General features: G+C 36.5%; 1 protein-coding gene across 2 annotated transcripts in view; it reads right to left on the bottom strand.

Moving 5' to 3' along the window:
* The window catches only part of HECTD1 (HECT domain E3 ubiquitin protein ligase 1), a gene marked incomplete at its 5' end in the record, with an annotated part of 61,072 nt that overhangs the window by 3,552 nt on the left and 35,200 nt on the right, over positions 1 to 22,320 (bottom strand). The window contains 15 exons of one of the 2 annotated variants that reach the window (XM_080592740.1): positions 900 to 1,507; positions 1,774 to 1,911; positions 2,058 to 2,259; positions 3,163 to 3,290; positions 5,490 to 5,575; positions 5,655 to 5,865; positions 6,222 to 6,404; positions 6,640 to 6,694; positions 9,363 to 9,585; positions 10,425 to 10,581; positions 12,714 to 12,847; positions 14,531 to 14,752; positions 17,827 to 18,663; positions 21,370 to 21,546; positions 21,736 to 21,902. In XM_080592740.1, coding sequence (XP_080448866.1) covers positions 900 to 1,507; positions 1,774 to 1,911; positions 2,058 to 2,259; positions 3,163 to 3,290; positions 5,490 to 5,575; positions 5,655 to 5,865; positions 6,222 to 6,404; positions 6,640 to 6,694; positions 9,363 to 9,585; positions 10,425 to 10,581; positions 12,714 to 12,847; positions 14,531 to 14,752; positions 17,827 to 18,663; positions 21,370 to 21,546; positions 21,736 to 21,902 — 3,528 coding nt within the window. The remainder of the gene's footprint in view (positions 1 to 899; positions 1,508 to 1,773; positions 1,912 to 2,057; positions 2,260 to 3,162; positions 3,291 to 5,489; positions 5,576 to 5,654; positions 5,866 to 6,221; positions 6,405 to 6,639; positions 6,695 to 9,362; positions 9,586 to 10,424; positions 10,582 to 12,713; positions 12,848 to 14,530; positions 14,753 to 17,826; positions 18,664 to 21,369; positions 21,547 to 21,735; positions 21,903 to 22,320) is intronic. The other variant, XM_080592741.1, reaches the window with a different exon arrangement.

Genomic DNA, 22,320 nt, shown 5'->3' with positions numbered 1-22,320 from the left:
CGTGTGTGTATTCACCCACTGCTTATCTGGTTTTGAATACTATCAAAAACATCTTACAGTTTGGCATCGTTAATCAGCTTCAAAACCGTGAACTGAATTAAACTGTTCAAGCAGTCTCAAAGAACCCTTTATATAAATTCCCGACACTAAGTTACAGAGCCACTTAACATACTAGACATTTAGGCCCTTCAACAGTGCTACACTTGCATTCTCTCTCTCACGTCACCCATAAGACAGCAAGGCCATAAGCAACTACTGAACCCTAACTACACAATTCCTGTGGCACAAGATGATTTTAATGAATAACCTATTAACGGTAGAAAAACCAGCGTTTCAAAAGAAATAATTCAAAACTACAAAAGATAACCTACCCACGTTCACACAGGTTTTTTTTGTTTCTTTAACATTTACTGACCTTTAGCAAATTTTCTGTTTAACATCAGCTACAAACACTGCACCCTACGTCTATTAACACAATCCCAAATTTCAGAAGAATTGCCCAAATTTCTCAATCTGTCCACTTTAAAAGCTCCTCAAAAAACTTAATAAATTTCAACAGTTGCAATAATAAACCTACTGATTCACATATTTGTAAAGATCTTCACAGATATTTGCGTGTTTCTACAGAGCCATAATGACATCACAGTGCAGCCACACTTAAGTTGAAATAATAAAAAAAAAAAACAATGAATAAGAAGGAAAAACCCTCAAACTATGGAACAAGAATATACCTACACAGCGCAAGCTGGATTTTGCTGCACCTCTAATGATTGCACCTTTCCCCCAACAATACTATTTAAAACAAAGAAATCCTCATTTTTAATTAAATGTGGTAACATTGGTAACATTTGCATCTAATACAATACTGTTTGCATGTTTATAAACATGAAAATTCTTACCCTAAATCTTCTATGCTAAGTGGGGGTCCAGAACCTGATGGGTTCTTCAGCATTAATTCCTGTAGTTTTGTGTTTTTTTCATCTTCTGACAGACTTTTGTTGCTTAAAATTTGACGCCTTTTAATTGCAAGGTCCTTAATTTCTTTTAGAAACCTAGCTCTGTGTGGATTTATTAATTCAAAGTCTTCCCATGTTAAAATTCCATTAAACCACGCAGGAGGTTTAGGTTTCGGTGGATCAAGAATAAATTCCGATTTGGAGTCTTCTTCCAGACTGCCTACTGACAAGGAATCATGCCCTTCTTCCGTGGAAGCCTCTGACTGACTTTCAGTACAGTGCAAGTCTCTGTCACCCCGTGATTCATATATCAACTTACTCATGTTACTTTTAATGTCTCCCATACACATGAGTTTAAAAAAAGGCTTAGAAATGGGTAAATCCACAAGTCTATTGTCCTGAATGCATTTAGCCAAGAAAATTCCAAGGAAATGAAAGAGTTTTGTTATTCTTTCAAGTTCATCACTGTCTTGTGGGAATGGTGCTGTGAAGAGTCCACACGATCGCTGTACATAGTAGCCAGGGGGTTTTAATCCACCACCAATATCAACCTGATTTAAGAGACAGGAGAAAAAAAAAGATAACATCGTTAAGGGTGAATTTAATTTTACAACTGTGCTGTTTAATTTATTATACTGTACTTCTATATTAAAAAAAAAACAGGTGAGGAAGACAGCTGTGAAACATTGTGGTCATTCTTGACCATGGAGAGCAGCTGTTCACTGACCATGTGTTCTTCCCTTCCCGCCTATCTAGCTCATTTTTCTTTTATAGAAGTTTTGTGCACTAACAGTTTAAAATGCAAACTTCTATATACCTGCCGAGACTCATCATCTGGAAAATCATCATCACAAAGCCAAGCTCCCAAATCTGTCCGCTGAAATTCTGCTGCTACCAATGCATAAAATTCCAAGGTAGGACCCAGGCCTGTTCCTTCCTCCCCTAAAAATTCAACCTATAAAAAAACATAAGGAATGTTAATAATAAAAGAAAATTCTAATGAAATGATCAGTGTTGGTTATGCAACAGGATATTCCATATACTGGCCAGCACATTAGAAATGGCTATCTAACCTCACTCTGCTAGGCAGATATGCTTTACCTCTAGAACAGATTTTCTGTCTGCATGAATCTGCATGACATTTTCTGCCCATTCCATCAGGGAATCACCTCGCGGAACTTTCACTCTTTCATGCTTCAGGCGTCCAACTCTGAATTCTCCTGGATCATCACGTCGCACTGTGCTTGTGGTCCTTGTCCTTTCAACAGTGGCTTCACGTCTGTTCTGTAGCCATACGATCGCTCTAGAAAAATAAAACACAACACAAAACAGATGTTTAAAACTTGGATGTCTACCAGTTTTACGGCAAAATTTACTTACTTGCATACTTAAAGAAACATAGAACCAAAGGTGAAGTACCGTCATTCACATAAAAAATAACACTAAGTTATAATAAATAGGTAACAGTATAAAAGAAAAAAGTCAACTTAAAAAAAATCCACCAAGTTACTGGTGTTACAGGGATTGTGGGGGTGCTTTGTCCCCCTCCAAAAGATCCATATCGATCAAGCAAGAACAGCTGCCTCTAGTAACAGTACTTACATGAAAGCAAAGTTCAAAATTCTCATACGTATTGTCATCTATCCAGCAATAATCTACCATCTGTTGGTTGTTTTGTCTGACTAAGCTAAGTAAAAATAAATGAATCAAAACAAATAACCATCAAACCACTGTACAAAATAGAAAAAATAAAAGATATGTGCTTTGGTGTATATTTTCATAAAACAATTCACAGTTATTAAGAAAGCTTTTTTATTTTTGTTTCTTACTACATTATGTAATCGACGGCAACCCAGTTGAATTATCTATTGCCTGATACAGCCACCTAGCTAGAGGCACGCAATCAAGTCTTCAGTTAAGAAGCTAAAAAATTAAACTTCTTCAAAGGAAATGGCCTGGAGAATATCAAACAGAAGACAGGCTGCTACTCGTCATAAACTTCTAACACAATGAACAAGAAATGTTCCAAGTGTCCAAAAGTTCTGAAGTTTCCCAGCATCTTCCCTTTTTTCCTACCTACCTACAATGCTTCATATTTGGAATCTTGTTCCAATAACGTCCTCCTGTGAATTACTAATTCAAAAATGTATTTAAAAAAAAGCAATCTGACAGGTGTTTTTTCCTGTTTTTGTTTCTGTTTGTTTACCTTGATGCTCCAAATGCTGTGCATGTGAAGTACAACTGTCTGGTTTCAAATGGAATTAAGAAAGGACACTTGCTTGTTAGCTGCTCGCACCAGTCTGGCAAAGCTCCACTTGCTAGTGCCAAGGGTTCCTGAAACAAGAAAGAACAAAAATATAAAGTGTTTCTAATATTACACTCAGGTTGTCCTAACAAGTTTGTAACTAAGTAAATAGACACCCAATACGCCCATGCCAGGTTTTCACCTGTATTTGAGCAAGTTTCTTCCTTCTCAACAATCAGCACTTTTTTTTTTTCTTTCAAATGCTCTGCACGAGAAGTTCACCAAGTTTCTAGGACTTGAGGGTGGACACAGTATGCTTTGGCACATACATTAAGAGCTGTACTAAATCCCTGGGATACATACTAACACTGTGGCTATATCTTTATCTGGAGAGAATTACTTCTGAATTTTGCCCAAAAGTGATTAAATACCTCTTCAATAGTGGAAAACACCAAAAGAAACTCACTGGTAATAAATATAATCTATAGGGAAATATTATCATAGTCCTTTCTAAAATACAAGTGTAACAAAAAAGACTACAGAAATTACTACTACAAAGATATTTCTGTGTCTTAACAGCCTTCAAAAGAACATCAAAAACTGATTTTTTTTTTTAAATGAACAATTAGGGGACCTTAACTGTAACTAAACCTCAAAAAGCACACGAAGAACTAAGCAAGCTGAGGATCTTTATCTTTAAATCTTTATTAAAGAAAACCTATTAAAAAAACCCTACTACCTGAAGAAAAAACCTACCTACTGAAGAACTACCTCTTTAATCTTTCTTTTTTTTTAGTGCATCTAACTGATACAAATAACAAGTTTTCTTTTTTAAAGCTCCATCTGAATCTATAAACATAGGAATCCCTGTGATCTCTAATACCGTTAGTTGCATTTGTTATATCAGCAAGCAGACACATACGTACGCTACAGACATCAATGTTTGGTGCAGAAGTAGAAGGAAAAATATGGTTCTGTAAGGGGAGCTTATCTAACCACATACAGTTCCAAAGAAATCTGCTCATTCCCAGCAAGCCTAATGAATAGTAACAAACTATTTTGGTTTCTTGACAAGTTTCAGACGACATAAAGGAAGCAGACTAGTTTACTTAAAGGGCTGGCATCTTAAATCTGCCATTTGAAAAAGAATAGCATTTAAAGAATATCTAACAGCAAGAAGCTAAACTATGCAATATTTTGTAGTTAAATTCCAAAGTCAAACCTGTTTTGTGGTAAACCTTATCTTTCAAATAGGCCCCAAGTCTCTGTTCTATTTTATTGCAATACAAGACCATTTTAACAGTATAGAGGATAAATGTAACAGTATAGAGGTAAATTTTGTAAAGCACACACAAAAATGCATTTATAGCTTACAACAAAATGGAAAAAACAAACAAAACAAACAACAAAATAACTGCCACTGTTTTCAGTAAATTTCATTTGCAAAACTCCATATCCCCAAATCTTACCCAAGGGTGCGTGTGTGTAGAAGACAAGACACCAAACAACTCCCTTGAAATCCTCCCCCCACCCTCCACTTGGGGACTGGAGATTACAGGATTGTAGCAATAACTTCATGATGACATTTACTCAGTTATCGCAAATCATAATAATACTCCTGTTTCCATTCGGGATTTTCAATTTAAAAACTTCAGGTTTTTGCTAGTGGACAAAGAACTGCTGATAATGAAACCAGAAAAATTAGCAATTGTGATGGTGAGTTTCAGGAAGTTTGACACCTACAGAGTCCATTCTATATGCAAGTCATTTAGACCAAAGCAAATACTTGGAAGTGTCTCATCAAGTCCCCTCGTTATTTTGTATCCACCAGCTCATTAGAACGAATATTGTAGTTTGAGTCAGATTAAGTTGACTATATGTCAACCAAGATAGTCTAGGTAGTGCCTAATGCAAACAAAAATGTTTACAGTAAACTGGTGAGCACTTTCCTTAACCTGCAGAGGATTTCACAGTTGGTTAGACATTAAACTAAATCATACAAACTTTACATATATCAAGGCCTACGTTGGGGAATATAACTGCTGTCACTTAAAAACAACTGTCTCAATTAGGATAAAAAAATATTCTCCATAACTATACCATTCCTTAGTATGTCTTTATTCAGACTAGTCCATTCTTACAGCATTTACTCATTCAAAATTTAAGGAAATATATCCTGTATGAAACAATTCAAAAGTCAAAATGGCAAAAAAGCTAATAATTCCAAACAAAGTAAGGAAGAGTCTTAAAAACAATATTATGTATATAGACTACGCATAATACGATACCTCAATCTGCTGCAGAATCTTCGTAGTAATTTTTTTGCTTGTGAATTCATCTGGTGGAAAGTTAAACTGAGGATGCTCATCTCCTTCTGAAATGAAGAGAAAATGTTTTCCCTTACTTTGTGTTCATTAGAACACTTAAGGAACTCTGCTATATAACGCACATACCTTCTTGAGCAGTTCGTGCTGTGTAAGGGTCACTGGCAACTATATACAAAATGCGAAGTAACTGCAGAACATCTTCTACTCCACAGGAGTTCTGCCCACTGCCAGCTTTTGCCTGAGGTTGCTCCTTTGCCAAACTAAGGATATCAGAATTTTGAAGAGTAGAAATGGCCCCCTGGCTTAATCCAGATTTTGATCCATGTTCACAAAAATCCTGTGGGAGAAAAAAAAATTGTTATAAATGAAAACTGCATGTTACAGTCCTCATGACTATGTGCTCCAAGTCAATGATTTGAAAAATCAGAATGGTTACTGTGTTTAACCTGAACACTTAGTTCAATTGTAGATAGATCAAATCGTGATTCAAATGGCACTAACACAACTATATTTAACGTTAAAAAAACAGTAAAAACTAAACTTGATATTGTGAACTTCCAAGTTTCCTATCCACATTATACCCTCTCCCCCCCGACCCTTTACAAGCATCTTTAAAGCTGCAAAAATAAAAGCACACAGCCAAACATAATAATTTAAAAAAAAAAAACAAAAAACTTGGATGCAGACATATACCTTGTATGCAGCTATGAGCTGGGAACAATTTCTGTTTTTCCTAATACTTTTATTAGTGCCGGTTAATTTCCAGTGGCGCAGGAAAGCTGAATCTGCATTCTTCTGCAGGTAGGTTATCAAGTCATTCTTTGGTAATTCATCAGTGCCAAGGTACTGCTCCACATGCTCTACTGACCAGCAACCCTACAACAGGAACCAACAAACGTTGGTTTTTCCTGATTGTAAAGTCTTAAAGATTTCACATGCATTACATACTTCAAGGAAACGTGCATTAACAAATACACTCACTCATACCCTTTAGCTAATTGAAAACTGTTAGTTTTTTTAATGTAGCTTTTCAAAAACTGCGATAATTCTCGTTTTGCTTTTGTTTAAACAGCCGTAACAACATACACAAAGGCATAAAAGCAAGTCTTACCATTTTTCCATTTTCTTTCTCTTTATCAGAATCCTTCATTTCTCTGTACATGATCCTAGATATTAAAACAAAGAGTTAATATTTCACAATCACAGCATGTTCTCTACATTCTGAAGTAACACATTGAGATGTCAGACATCAATGACATTGAGGTAAAACAGTGTAAAAAAGCAATAACAGCTGATCTTCACTTTACAGAACATCTGGTATACCCTGATCCAGCAAAGCTCTTAAACGTGTGTATAATTTTCATACTGTGTATAAATTAAATGCTTTGCAAGATAACTGTTTCTTTAAGTGAGGTTTGAGTAATCAAACCTTTATTGTGCAAATTTCCCAACCCAGCTTTAGAATCTGTATTACACGTGCACCAACTCTTTGAAACCTTCCATTTCTACAGTAGTTTGCTGTTTATGAACTTGGGAGATACACACATTTACAACTATTTCTAGTGCTTTTTGACTAAAAGATAGTTTAGTTACAAAACACTTTTGGACACAAGGCAACATATAACTAATTAGTTGTAACACAGAAGCACTGAAAAAATCTGAAGTACAAAGTTAAAAAACTGCAACCACCATACTGAAGTTCTTGTTTTCGTATACGTTCATTTTCTGATATGACAGAAATTACATTGGTATAGTAAATGGATCTCACACACACAGTCATACCATCTTATAATTTCTGTCTATTACTATAAAGCAAGTAAGGCCAAGTTAGGGTAGAGAGAACAGCTGAAGCTGGAAGGGACTTACAGAGACCTAGTCCAATATCCCTGCTCAAAGCAACATCATCTGGAGCAGCTTGCTTAGGTTGGTGTTGAGTATCTCCAGGGAGCACAACTCTACAACCTCTCTAGACAATTTGTTTCAGTGTTCAATCTCCCTTGCAATTTGAAGTCTTTCTTTGGTTATGTGGAATTTTCTGTACTTCAATTTGTGCCATTGTCTTCTTGTCCTTTCACTTGTTGCAACGAAGAGAACTCTGGCTAAATCTTTCTTACTTCCTCTCATCGGGTTTCCGCACATATTGACAAGATCCCACAAGCCTTTCTTCCTCCAGGCGGTCCCAGATCTCTCAGACTGTTTTCATGACAAGTGCTACAGGCCCTTTAATCATCCTAGCTGCTCTTTGCTAGCCTTGCTCCAGGTCCCAAGTCTCTTGCACTAGGGAGTCCAGAACTGGCCACAGCACTCCAAGTGCCTCTCACCAGTGCCGAGTAGAGGGGAAAGATCACTTCCTTCAAACTGCTGGCAGTGCTCTTCCTAATGAAGCCCAGGATGCTGCTGACCTTCTTTGCTGCAACAGTGCATAGCTGGCTCACATTCAATTTGATGTCTACCAAGACCCTCAGGGCCTTTTCTGTCAAGCTGCTTTCCGTCTTGTACCAATGCACGCAGTTATTCTTCCCCAGCTGCTGGACTTTTTCCCTTTGCAGAACTTCCTGAGGTTCCTGTCTCCCCAGAGGTCCGTTAGAATCGCAGCACAACTGTCATGTATATCACTGACTCCTCCCAGTTTGTCATCTAGGAGCTGGCTGAGGGTTTGCTCTGTCCCATCATACAGTTCATTAATGAACTGAACCAAGCAGTGACCTCTGGGGTACACCATTAATGACTGATCTCTGGCTGGACTTTATGCCGATGATCACAACCCTGGCAGTTCAGGCAGTTTTCTGACCACCTCACTGTCTAGTCCAATCAGTTTGTTCACGAGGACGTTATGGGAGAAATTGTCAAAAAACTTTACTAAAGCCAAAGAAAACATTCTCTGCCCTCCCCTCATACACTGAGCTAGTCATCTCATCGTAGAAGGCTATCAGGTTGGTTAAGCATGATTTCCATTTCATAAATCCTTAAAACCTTTTTGTCCTTCATTGTTTGAAAATGGTTTCCAGCACTGTTTGCTCCATCACCTTTCCAGAGATGAAGGAGAGGGTGACCAGTCTGTAGTTCCTCAGATCCTTGCCTGTCCAGGGAATAGTTGTGACATTTACTTTCTTCTGGCCCTCAGAAATCTCTCACAATCTTTCAAATACAATCAAGGACCTTTCAAAAGCAGCCTGCTCCTTCAGCATTTGTGGGTGCGTGCCCATCAAGTCGCATGACCTTGTATGTCCTGTTTCTTTAAGTGTTTCCTAACTTGTTGCCCTTTATGCCCCTCACCAGATTCAACTTCAGATCAACTTTGGCTTTCCTTAACCCATACACGCATGCTCTATGTCTCTATATTTCTGCCGAGTCACTTCACCCTTCTTCCATCATTTGAACGCTTCCTTTTTATGTTCTGAATTCTGTTGGGAGTTTCTTCATCTATGCACGTCTCTTACTGCCTCTGCTTGAACTGCCACACACTGGGACGGACTGTTCTTGAGTTCAGAAGAAATCAGCCAGTTCTCCTGGGACCCCTCTCTCTCTAGGACTGCATGCTCATGGGATTCTTCCAAGCAGATCCTTGAACAGGCTGTATTCTGCTGTCTTGGTCAACTGCTTGACTTTTGAAATATTATTAACAAGTCACAATTGAACTTTAGAGGCTATGATTTTTTATGTCTTGAAGTAGTAGCTTTAAAACCAATACAAACATTCTAACAAAAATACAAGAAAAAATAATTCTAGCATTATTTTCTGCAAAGGAAGAAAAAAGGTTAAAATGGTTTTACATCTGTTTCCTAACCAGTCACACAGTGTGCTCTTTACAGAATAACAAACTTGTGAGCTTACGTGTATGTTGGCTCCCAAATACGTCTAAGCTTGTCAGATTTCACGTTGCCATTACAGGAAAGCTGTAACAATTTCTGTACATAGTAAAAGATGGTAGATCGAAAGTTTGTTAGGGGCAGTTCTACTTCTCGAGTTGTTCCAAGACCCGAAACTTTCAACGTAAGTGCTAAACGTGGCGAAGGCATGCACTCAACCTCTTCCAACAGTTCTGAATGAGGTGTACCTGCACATGAAAAATTGAGATGTTAATACAAAACACAAAGCATGACAAGTTGGCTTAAACATTAATGAAGTGGTTCAATAAGGAAGCGTAGAGATTTCCTGCACACCCACCAGTGAGACTATGCTGAGTTAAAACTATGAGCTATAACTAAGCACTATAATTATAAGACTTCTCTACGTGAGAAAAGCTAACAGCAGTTTTTGAAATCCATGTTGATCCTTATGTCTTGGTTACATTCTCTTTAATATTATCACAGCACATGGATTCTTCCTTGCTTACGCAAAGCATATCCGTTTGCTTCCTATTATATTTACACCTCTCAGTTCACCAAAATCAACAATGGTTCATTTCCACGTAAGCCTAAACTACGTATTCCTTTCTTTGTGGATACTGATTACACCTACAGAGTTGAACAAGAATGAGCTAAGGAACAAGATCATGTGCTATGCTGCTGGTCATACAGACTGCTCAGTTACTCTATTAGTTTTTCCCTCACCATGGTTTTGGATTGCTTCAACAAGTCCTTTCTGATCAAAGCTATTCTGGGCAGCTCAATACACAAATTATTCCCTGTAGGTAGAACCAGACATAGCTAGGGATCTATCGCCAATCTGAGTTAAATTCACGAGTACGGATGTTTTATACAGCACTTCGTTTACTTCTCCCTCGATAGTGCTTGGGCATGCAGAGGCAAATGAAACTCTCATTCAAACAACGAAAAGCCACACAGACACAAAAGCATGTTGTATTGGTTAATAGTGATAGGATCCCTGGAGCACAACAGGACCTTAACAGTAAGTCTCCGGATCAAATGTCACAAACACATCTTGGCAGCGTACCTGGTGGAGGGATTTCTAGATCAGTTGTTTGTTGAACATTAGTACGACCAGGTCTTGGGTCAAAAGCAGGAACCAAAGCAGAAAACTGTCGTTTCAATACATAATCATCATCCCACGTTCTTCTACGTCCTCCTTTGGTTTCATACTCCTCTTCTTCCTTAAGTAAAAAAAAAAAGTGGGGGTGTGTATTTTAATTTTATGTTCTATAACAAAGAATCATTTCATCAAAAATTTAAATGTTCATTATGGAATACAGCAGTAACAAACTAAAGTTGATGCAAAAGATAACCAAGCTGTTACTTAACAGTGTTAGTTCCATTTAACTGGTCAAGCAGGATTTAAAAGAATTAAGCAAAACTGCCAATAAAGAGAAACCAGCATTAGTGGGCTAAACTTAGAACAGGTATCTTTACAATTTCTGGAAAGAAGGAAAATTTCCTTGAAGCACCAAAACGGCATAGGGAAATGCATAGTAGTGCAGACCAGCAAACTTGGTGTAGATACTTTGTGCATTCTACAAAATTTGGAATATCAAAGATTCAAATAAATCAGTGGAGTCAAAATAAATGCAGTAACATTTCTGAAACCAATTAACTTTTTTTGAAAGTATATACCTATATTGATATATAACATACATACATTTATTTAATCCAGAGATGAAATTACATACCGAAGTACTGGAATTATTATTGTGGGAAGAAATTAACAAGCCTTTGCAAGTATTAATTAGTTATGACTTTTCCAAAACAGGCCTTTAATCTCTTCAGCTCCTCATTGAGGAAGAATTATATAGTGTATGAGAGGGAACAGTGCTGGAACCCAAGAAAGGAAAATTTTCTTTTGCAGATCTGATTCTTGTTGTGTAATCTACTTCTTCCCATGAAAAACAACTGCAAGTTCATTTAACCATTCCTGAAAAGTGGTCAGCAACCTACAAACTGTGGTTACTAATTGCATTGCAGTAAAATAGTATAAATAGTTAAATAATTCTGTCTATTCTTGACTTTGTATCTTTGTGCAGAAAATGAAATATTTAGCGGTGCAATTGAGTTTCTATTGAAAGCATAATCACAGTAGGTTCAAAAGTTTAATGTTTTGGTTAACATGCCTAAACTTTGAGCATATTAACAACAAGAGAAAGTTTCTGCAATTCCATAAAATAATGTTTACACTTATGTAATAAATATTAAACTGACATTTGTGAAGTCTTCTATTTTTCCTCTTAGGCCTTGCAACATTCATTTTGATCACTTCAGTGGTGGTAGAAGCCACTGAATGACCAGCCATTCATCATACCACAGAGGAACCAAATGAAGAGCCAGTATTCACAGTAGCATAGGCAAGACCCATGGGACTAACTTACTTTTTTTCTGTTTGCCTTTCCCTTCCAGATATTCCACTAGCATATGTAAATTATTACCAGCCTACAGTTAAACACATCCCAGAGCACTGCATCACTAAAAAATTTAGCAGCCTGCCCACAAAGTTACACCACTTCATCAGCTGGTGACATGGAGAGCCATCATTTCTGTCTGTCAACTTGTTTCCAGGTTGCTCTTAAGATGTCAGTTCTGGCCTATAAGGTCTCAGGGCACGCTGATGTTCAAAAACCTTTTTCTCTGGCAGAAATGTTGAAGGTGGCACAGTTAGTCAAATTTGGACAAGAAAGGACAGCTAACTGGGCAGTGCCTTATCTGGTGAGGCCTTGCAATTTTATGGCACCAATCTGAACAGATAAGAAAACAGCTTTGTTAACACTCAAAATATATGTTAGAACGGGGAAAAGGCACAATGAATGATAATCCTCTAAAAGATATGTTCTTCTTGCAGTCCCAGAGGAGTGTAACATGATTTTAACTTTGGCATATTGTTTGAAGTCTTAGCTGACAGATACTCAGAATTACAGTCACAGATTGGCTAAGGCTGGAAGAAACCTCTGGAGGTCATGGGGTCTGACCTCCTGCTGAAGCAGGGACACCTAAAGCAAGTTTCCCGGGACCACGTTCATCCACACACTTTCAAAAAACTCTAAGGAAGGAGACTTCGCTACCTCTTTGCACAACCTATTCCACTGATCCTTCACCTGTACAGTAAAGAAGCACCTCCTGAAGCACTTCTCCAAAACTAGTAGTCCTAAATCTAAATACATTTGTTTTAATTGGAATCATAGAATGGTCTGGGTTGGAAGGGACCTTAAAGGTTATCTAGTTAAGAATCCATAGTGCCAAAAAAAGTGAATTTTAAGGCATCTGATAGCATAGATAATTAAGTTAAATAGCTATACTGTACCATAACTTCCTCATATTCTTGATCTTCTTGGTTATCATCTTCATTTTCATCGTCTTCTTCATCTGGTTCAGGTAGATCCTCATCATCATCCAACTCTGCCAACAGAGTACTAGCTCGGCAGCTATCAAGAAAATCTATAATACATATATATACACACATTTATATATTTACATATAGAAGAAAAGACATGGATTTCTTTTAAAGCCAAATTTTGAAAATTAAAAAACAAGCATTGAGAATAGTGAAAAAACAACTCTCACAAACAAGAAAGAGAACTAAAAATAGTACTGATATAGTATATCTAATAAAAGTAGCACATAATATTGCGTAATTAAGATTGACCAGCAAGTGATCAGTTCTTCATCTGTCAAACACGTTATGATTACACTTATGTTAAGTTTTGAAAGAATGCAAAAACTGGTACACAAATTAATATTGTCTGATTCTATGTTTAACTGTTTTAAAAGAAGGTTAGTGATGCAATTTTTGCTACAAATGCGTAGCTTACACTTCAAATTGCAAGGTAAGGGACATTTAAAATAAATATTTAAGAGCAACATCTTTAAAGATTTAGTTGCTAATGAATTTCTGTAATGAAAAGGTGAAGCCAGTTATGAAGTTCAATTTCACCCACATAGTACTAAGACTTAATCCCCACCCCTCACCCCCCAAAAAACAAAACATAAAAAAAAAACCAGAGAAGTTCACAATAATCCAAGATGGACTACGATAGAGATGAATCTTTGAAATTTTACATTTTTTCTATACACATAGAAACTGTTTAAACACCCTTTGAACTGTTGTCAAAGCCCCAGTAGAAACTCTAGGGTAACTCACAAAACAATTTGTTCAGCTGTTTATAATTTAAAGACTTGTCACCTAATCAAAATATCAAGTGGCACTTAAAAAAAATAAATGGACATAGCACATGGAGTTGGTTGATTAAGATACCTACAAGTGGCTCAATTACAATGCCCAGATAATTTCCAAACAATTTTAAAAGACTTTATAAACAACAAAATAGAGCACATCCAATCAATTTTTTTTTAAACAATTCAAGTATTTTTTCTTTCATGACTCTCTCTCAATCCAATATGCTTCACATTAGGAAGTATTTTCCCATATCTAGCCCTGTTTTTTCTTGTCTTCATTTCATCAACTTAATTCCTAGATATTATCACTCAGCCTAGTTAACTACAATCTTTCACAGCATTCATAACTCCCAAATAACTTCCATCCTTATGTCTGTATCTAGCATATAGTGCCCACATAACTTTGCATTTTGTTCCTCAGATCCCAAAATTCTATTCTTCATGTCAATTTACTTTGTGTTCTTTCCAACTTGTAACAACTACTATGGTCTTGAGATACCTGGAACCTCACATAGAATTTTAAGTGTATAGTGTGTCTAATGGTTGGTGGTTTTCAATCAAAGAGTAGTACTACAAGGTACCTCAGACTGAGCATGTAGTGTTAAACGCTGATTTTAAGTAGAGGCTCATATGTAAACTACATTAAATAATAAAATGATTTGATTAAGGGAAAGATCAAGTGCCCAAATAAACCATGCCATAAATAATCATCATGTGGGATAGAAATTGCTGAACCACAAAGACCTGAAAACATAAGGAAAAATTACTTTTTTAACATTATTTTACTTGAGTACTACTTTACAGAACTAGAAACATATAAATAGTTCAATTTTCAAATACTTATCAGTAAATAAACTACTACATGAAAAAAATAACAACAAAAAGGAAAAAAGGAAAAATCATTAATGGGAAGTCTGCTTATGTTCATTTAAAAATGAAACTTACCATATAAAGAATATTCTGCCTCCTGACCTGTATCGCTCTCACTAGATGTTGATGTTAGGCTAGTAGTTAGAGTATTACTAAGCGACTGACCAACAGATAAAACTGTAGTTGCTGTAGCTACATTGCTGCTGCTAGTAACACTGGATGTAGACATGGTCACTGTTGATGTGGTACCAGTTGTAGTCAGATTAGGAAAACTTTGGGCACCCATAAGAGGAGAAGCTATAGATAAAGATATGGTAAGATAAAATAAATGATTTGATGACTTGAAGAGCACAATTTACATGCACGAGTCCTGTGTTGAAAAATATATTTCGGGTTGAAAAATTATCTGATGTGCTATTTTACAATAAAGTTTTACAGACTAAAGGGGAAGGGATTCCCAGTGCAAAAGTGCACACTACAATGCAGATGCCCACACCTGAGTATATTCCCTTGTGTACATTTAAAACAAATAAAATTATTAAATAAACCCCCAAATCCCCACTGTAAATTTGAAATTACTTCATTTCAACATCTGAAAGGTATTTCTGATATCTGTTACTCCAATACTGTGGCTGTTTTTAAGCTTAAAATTTAGTTTAAGCTCTAACATCAATATAATTAAAATTATACAAGGAAAACAACATAACCATATATAAACAAATTAAAAACAGAACATAAGACAATTTTGAAACCTTTTCTGCATTTTCCTTAAAGTTCTTAAAGCACCTCTTACTTGCTATCTTTCACATAACTAGTAGCGCATATATTCATGATGTGTGACAAGACCAGTACTGGCAGTACTGTGAAAAACAAAATTTAGTAACTTATGTTGAATGATTTATATGAAGTAATTTTCAGAATAAGCTAGTGACAACTGAGAGATTACCTTACCGCACATTCAAATAGAACACAGAAAATGCATTCTAGTTAACAACTGAAACAAAACCGAATTCACTGTAAACTCAATGGAAAGAATTTCAGGTCCTGTACCTACCTGAAATTGTACAAATTAAGCCTATATACAACTAATTACACATTTACACCCCAATGTTATGAACATTTTCTCACAACCTTATGTTCAAACACAGATGGTTAATCACATGTTTGCATATGAAAATTTGAGGGGTCATCTATATTTAAATTTAATCATTATATTTTTCAATCTACTTTTTCTAAAATTTATCAAATGAGTTTTACAGTTTTAAAAGTAAACATTTTCATTACTACAGCTTATATAACATGATGGATTGATTTTTTAAAAATAATATAAAAATAAAATAAAAGTCTGAATGTCAGACTACTGATGTCTGCAAGGATTACTACCCTTGCAGGAGGACACAATACAAAACAGAACTGTTCCCCTAAGTGGATTTGATAGCTTTTTGAGAAAAATAGATGCCACTGTTCTGGTTTTGTATTTGTCTGTCAGATGCTGTTGTTGTCATTTTGGTTTTGTTTTTTCCCCCACTAGGAACTTAAATATATAAATAGAAATACAAAAATGCAGACTAAAATCAGCAAAGGAGTTCTAGTCAGGTATAGTACTTGATTTTTTTTTCTGTGCAGGAAAGAAGAGAGTGAAATTTATTAGTTAGTATGCCATATGCCCATCTTTATAAAAAAGAAAGTGTGGAATATTTCCAATCCAAAGGGATTTTCTTTGTTGTTAGGAATTTAATAATCACTTGCTCAATATACATATCTTCCACCCACTTCAATAACAGTAAACTCTTTGCTCTTATAATAAAGAGACACAGAAAAAGCCATTAAGTGTAGGTATTTCATTTGCTCAGATCTCAAGAACAAGCAGAAGTTGGCTACCCTAGACACCATATAAATCCTGACAAATACTGGTGTTTTCAATGTTTAAATCGCTACTCATGATTTCAGACAGGTCGTTTTTTTGTTCGTTTGCTTTTTGCTTCTTTTTTGTTGTTTTAATCAAAGGTTTTTACAATGCACTGCTATAATTTTGGTGTGATCGCTCAAATTTAGAATCTAATCTCTTTTTGGGACACAAATTCTCACCGTTTCTTTTTGTATAAAATTAGAATTCCCACATATGGGATAAATTTAAACACAACAAATACAAGTTTTTAATTTATTTCCAATTTTAATGCTGTATGATTTCAAACATGCTTGAAATATGGCAAATACGCTGGTAAAGTGTCCTATGTTCTTCAAAGACTCTCCCTCTCCCCAACACGAAACTACTTCAGAACTAGAGGCACTGAGTATCTGTCTAAAGGGATCGATTACTGGAAATCTTCTGTTTGGTATTTTATTTACATTAAAAAAATATATATCCCCATCGAAAAAGAAAATACCCACTAGGATCATTTTAAAATCTGCAAAAAGCAAACGACACATCTTCAAGTAAGAAAGCACAGAAGTCTTAGAAAAGCATAAAAGCTTAACAGAAAAACTGGCTGTTTCCTTCTGGTTAGGGTAATTTTACTTTTTCTAACTTGTCTACCTCACGAAGCACTGAGCTCCAAAACACTGAACTACATAACTAACACAAAGCTGGTTGTGCAACATCTCAGATGGGAGTGTTCTGAAAATTCGGAAGAGTGAACTCACAACAAGCAGGTTTACAGCTTACCTGCTAATACCTTGATCCCACACATAATCCAAGAACACGCAAAGGTTGAAACATGTACATAATACCACTTAAAACAATGTCAACTACAAACTTCCATAAAATTAGTATGCCTAAATGACTTGCTAATCTAAAGCTTAATGATGTCATTGGAAAACATACACAGAACTGGGTTATTCAGCCTGCTAGAGTACAGGGAAATGTTAAAATGTCACCACACTGCAGTTTACTTTTTTCCTTCTACTCTGCTCTTACTTCCTAAAGCTCAGACAGAGAATTTCCAGTATGAACAATATGCGTTTCCCAAGGAAAACAAAACCATATCAGAAGCAGGCAGGCAGACAGAAAGTAAGCATGCAAATTCTGCACAGAACAGATCAGAGAGCAAGAGTATCCCACATTAGCTGCTGTTGCTAGTCTTCAATCCTCTCAATCTAAACTATACTCTCTTTCTTCCTAAGCACATAATAAACATCAAATCCAAATCATTTCCATTTGATGGGTACCACAGTGTAATCTGACATCACAGGGCCATGTAACACTTTATAGTTTCCATGAACCCTGTGAGCTATTCACCAGTCCCATAAAAGCAAGGCTGCTCTAAGTGCATTGCTCTGTTAGGCCAACAAAAGCCAAACTTCTTTAAGTCTAAAGAAAACCAAAGAAATAACAAAAGTTTCAACTAAAAATAAATACAGCTTTTACTTACTTGCAGTACTCATGACATTTCTTCCCAAAGTGTTAGTATTGTTATCACTGCTACTTCGGCTTAAATTCATGTTGTTTGTGGCATTGGTTCGTGCTATGGTTGCCACTCTTCGTACAAACGACTCCAGGCTCGAAGTTTCTCGAGATGATAAGTTAGGAACACTTGCGCTGGAGCTCATTGGTGCCCCAGCAGCCAACAAGGAACTGACTGAAAGTCTGTTACTCGCTGAAGAACTTAGAGGTCGTTGGGAAGCTGCTTCTTTATTAGTCAGTTCGGAAACAGAACTAACATCAGGAGAGCTGACACTAACAATTCCCATGGATATAGCACTGGACTCCCCAGGAGTACGTATTGAATTATCAGGACCTAACTTCCTTTCTGCATTTTCATTTCCCATGTCCGCTGTTAAGGTGCTGGTGCTTGCACTGGAAGATGACCCTACTTCAGCCTGAGGCACGTTATCAGCGGAAGACAGAACAACAATTGGTTCATGGACGTCAGTGCCTGAAACTATATTTTGCTCCATTACACTTTCTGATCTCCGCTCCATTTTGGTCGAACCCAAGCTGATGTCGCTGCTACTGGCCACGCTACACACAGAACTGCTGCTTCCTTTTCTACTTGAGGAGCCTGCAGCAGCAGTCGTCTTGTCTGGACAGTTGTTTTTCACCAAGCTGCTCCATGACTGCGTTGTGCCTGAAACAGTGGATGAAACAGGTTTGGGTGATGCCGCTGAATCAGGGTCGTACCCTGGTGCAAGCTTGAGGTCAAACTTTCCTTCTGCGCCCATACGGTAAGAGTTAGAGCCACCAGCATCCCAGGTGACATCAATCCAGCCTGGAAAGGGACAGGAGTTTGTGAGATCCAGCAGAAAGCAGACAGGAGCGTGTCAGACAGTAGCTCCACAATGTGGGATCAGCTTCTCATAAGGGCTGCGTGTCCGAATTAATAAAATTACTAAGTAACTCTTAACGCCAATTAAGGAGTGTTTAAACAATTTGGTAACGTAAAAGTGTTGTTAAAGTTATGGCAGCAAGCACAATCAGCTTCTACCTTCAGAGTCCCCGAATCCAGCCAAAAGCCAAGTTTGCTTCAGGAAGGAACCCGACCTACTAGGATCTCTCAAAACGTTATGATGATTCTCTAAACATCCGAAACGTATATTACAACGTATCATCATAACTTCATTAATACCTGACAAGAAACTATAATTCCTGCATGGACATTTTATGCTTTTCTCTGTTCAATGCTTGTATATGGGCATATCTACCCTACAGAACACATTTTATGAAATTCGTTAGTTTGGGGTTATTTTTGTCGTATATAGTGAAAGAACGAGTGTACTGATACTCAGCTTTTTCTTTCAATAATTTACACAGACTCAAACATTACTTATTCACAGGAAAAGTCTTACAACAGGTAAGGACTACTTCATGTAAGATTTCAGGGTCGCAAGAAGAGTATGTTTCACGGAAATTTAAAGTGTTATACTGGGATCAGAACAGCACTGAAAAAAAAAGATGCTACTCATCTTAGTTTCTTTATTAAATTATGTTCCAGTATTTTGTAAATTAAATGCAATAAACCTGCAATGATGAGGATAACATGCAAAATTTAGCAAACTAGGATAGAAATGGGGACAAAAAATATTAATGCTAGTCTGATATAACACAGAGTCATCTTAAAAGTTTCTTTCTTGTTTTTCTTATTGCATGTTAACTGTACCAAATTTTGTGTCACTATTTCCATTGATACACGTATTCTTTAAAAACAAAATCCCTAAAGCTCAGTCAGCTTCTGTAACCTCAGACAAAAATTCAAAACAAGATGTCAGGTCCAGAGGCACATGCATGTTTTTCTTTAATAAAACAGAGTAGAGCTCATTTGAAGTAAAATATATATATTTTTAGCACTGTCAGGTGCACTTTTACCTTATAACTATCCAAAAGTCATCACTTTAGACTGAAACAGAAGATCACAGGCAATTTTCTGTTTAGAAATATCACTCTGGAGGAAGAGCATTTAAAAATGCATAACGTAGAAGTAGACATCTCATCCCCATATGAGCAGGCTTATATCACGTTATTATGGTATGATTTTACTCCATCTTCATGAGTTTTATCTGAATAGCTTCATGCCACTAAACCTCTGAAGAGTGAACCTGTGATGCAAGTCTGAATTTTTACCTTTCTACATTTTATTTGACTTTCTTAGTGAATACAAAAAAGAAAGAGGTAAGCTCCATACAGAAACAGTATGATTTTTTACCCTTTATGAGTATCTGGACACAGTGTTTTGAAAAAGTGTAATTAAATTACTATTCTTGTTTTGTATAGTTCCTTCAACTTCAATATTAATTACAAACAGTTCAAAACTTGCACAATTGTGTAAATATACATTATGTACTTGGAGTACTGATGCTGCATTGTTGTCGCCCTGAAACAACTCACGATGTGTTTAAGCTTCTGAATAGCCACAGAAAAGCCAATGGGATACCATTTTCTATTTTCAAGACAACTGTGGCAGGAGTAAGAGTCTGCTGATCATGTATCACACTTCGTAGTCATCACTTGACACATGAACCTCAATTTCACCTTTACTTAATAGGAAAAGTTTACTGGAATATAGGAACAAAAACACTGATTTAATAGACTACTCACCAATAATACTTAACGTCTTAAAAGTGAGAGTGTATCTATGGATACTCTTGCATCTGGTAAGAACAATACATAGAGATGATGGGACAATTCCCTACAAGCTATACTGAATGGCTTAAAAAAGATTAAAAGTTTCAAAACATTTTAGATCATCATACCTTGGACGTTTCTCCCTTTTTAAGGGCCGAGAACTAATAATCTGGCTAGGAGTGACTGAAGATGCTTCAGAAACAAGGCCAGTCTTATGTACACCTAAATAGGGGTGGGCATCAGAGGGAACTGGGAAAGCATGTTCTGCTAACAAGATTATCAGCTCTTTTGGAGCCCCTTCAATATCTCAGCCTCCTGAGCATTGAATTCCATGGCTGTTGCAGGTTTTGATTTTGCTCCCTAAATTATATTACTTTTCACTGTTTTTGAAATAGCAACTTGATCCCAATGAAGCTAGCGAGGTAGGAAAGGTACAGGATACAACAAAAGTCAAGAAAAATATTGCAAATGCTAAGCTAGAAGAAATGAAGAATGTAATCATAGATGTTGCAGGCTCAAAGCTTAATCAATCAGTTTGCATCAACCAACCTGGCATATTTTTAATTCTTCATAATGAATGTAAAAATAACAATTTGGTATTTTAATTAAGCAAAGCTCTGAAGATGTTTTATTTACAACAAGATTTTTTCCCATGCATTGAAATGGAATTTCACAAATGGACCACAATGGTTACAGTATTTGAGTTCCTTCTCTCCAAGATCCTGAAATTTCTATCAGCTTCTTCAAGAAACTACAGAAGGAATAGTTTAATACTACCAATTTCACATTTAGATAGAAATGAAACATAAAATACTCATACTACAGAGTTTTACAAATTCAGGCAATTTGTGCTCACCATTATGCAATTCTCCTGTAACAGTGCCTTCACCCTGTGGGCTTCCATCCTGGTCTCTCCATTTCCAATCAATTCCTCTAATTACACGAGCTCCTGGAACCATGTATTTCAAAACCTGAGAACGCACCAGACGTCGCTGTCTTCGCAGATTGGCTTCAGCTTCCTTAGCAGCTTTTCCTACAAGAAATGTAAATTGAAATTGGAAGACTGAAAAATGCAGCAATATTGATTAGGGAATAAATCTGAGCTTGTTTTTAAGCAAGCTCCAAGGCAAAAGTCAATGTGTTTTTTCCACTCTCATTTTTATAGGTGATGTTCATTAGGATTCTAAGAGAACAAACAGGACGTACACTTTCTTTTTCTTACCCAACTGATCTTCACATACTCCATTCACAGTGCCATAAAGTTCAAATCCAGACAGGGAGAGGTAGTGTGTTTGCCCACTGGCATTCTTTCCCATCTGTTTTATTCGAACATGTCTCCAACCTTGTTTCTCATCCTTTGGAGGATCTAAAGGCCATGTTGCTGTAGACCTTCAAATTCATTTGAAAGAGGTATGGTTGGGGAGAACAGGAGAGAGGAAAAAAAACACAAAACACACAAAAACAACAGTTTAGAACCAAAACCAAACCATGACAGCAATCATTTATGGATAAAATCAGAAAACTGCCAAGAACATGAGAAATATAAAACCTAGCAACATTAGGGACAAATTCTAGATGAGTGCTGGTGTTTTCTCAAATAAATAAATAAATAAAATGCGAATTTACAATGATAGAAAATCACAAATACTTTTACATGAACCATAAAGAGAACTTATGAATCACTTATTTTCCAGCCCACGCTTAATAATCTGCGCCACCTACCACTTTTTTACATAATTATTTATTATACCTATGGCATACATTAAGTTAGTCTACAGCCAAGTATGTATTTAACTGAGCTCCATTT

This window comes from Anser brachyrhynchus (assembly GCF_964034855.1).
Source record: "Anser brachyrhynchus genome assembly, chromosome: 5".
Lineage (NCBI taxonomy): Eukaryota > Metazoa > Chordata > Aves > Anseriformes > Anatidae > Anser > Anser brachyrhynchus.
Note: the sequence above shows the minus strand (reverse complement) of the source record. Positions and strands in the feature narration are given on the sequence as shown.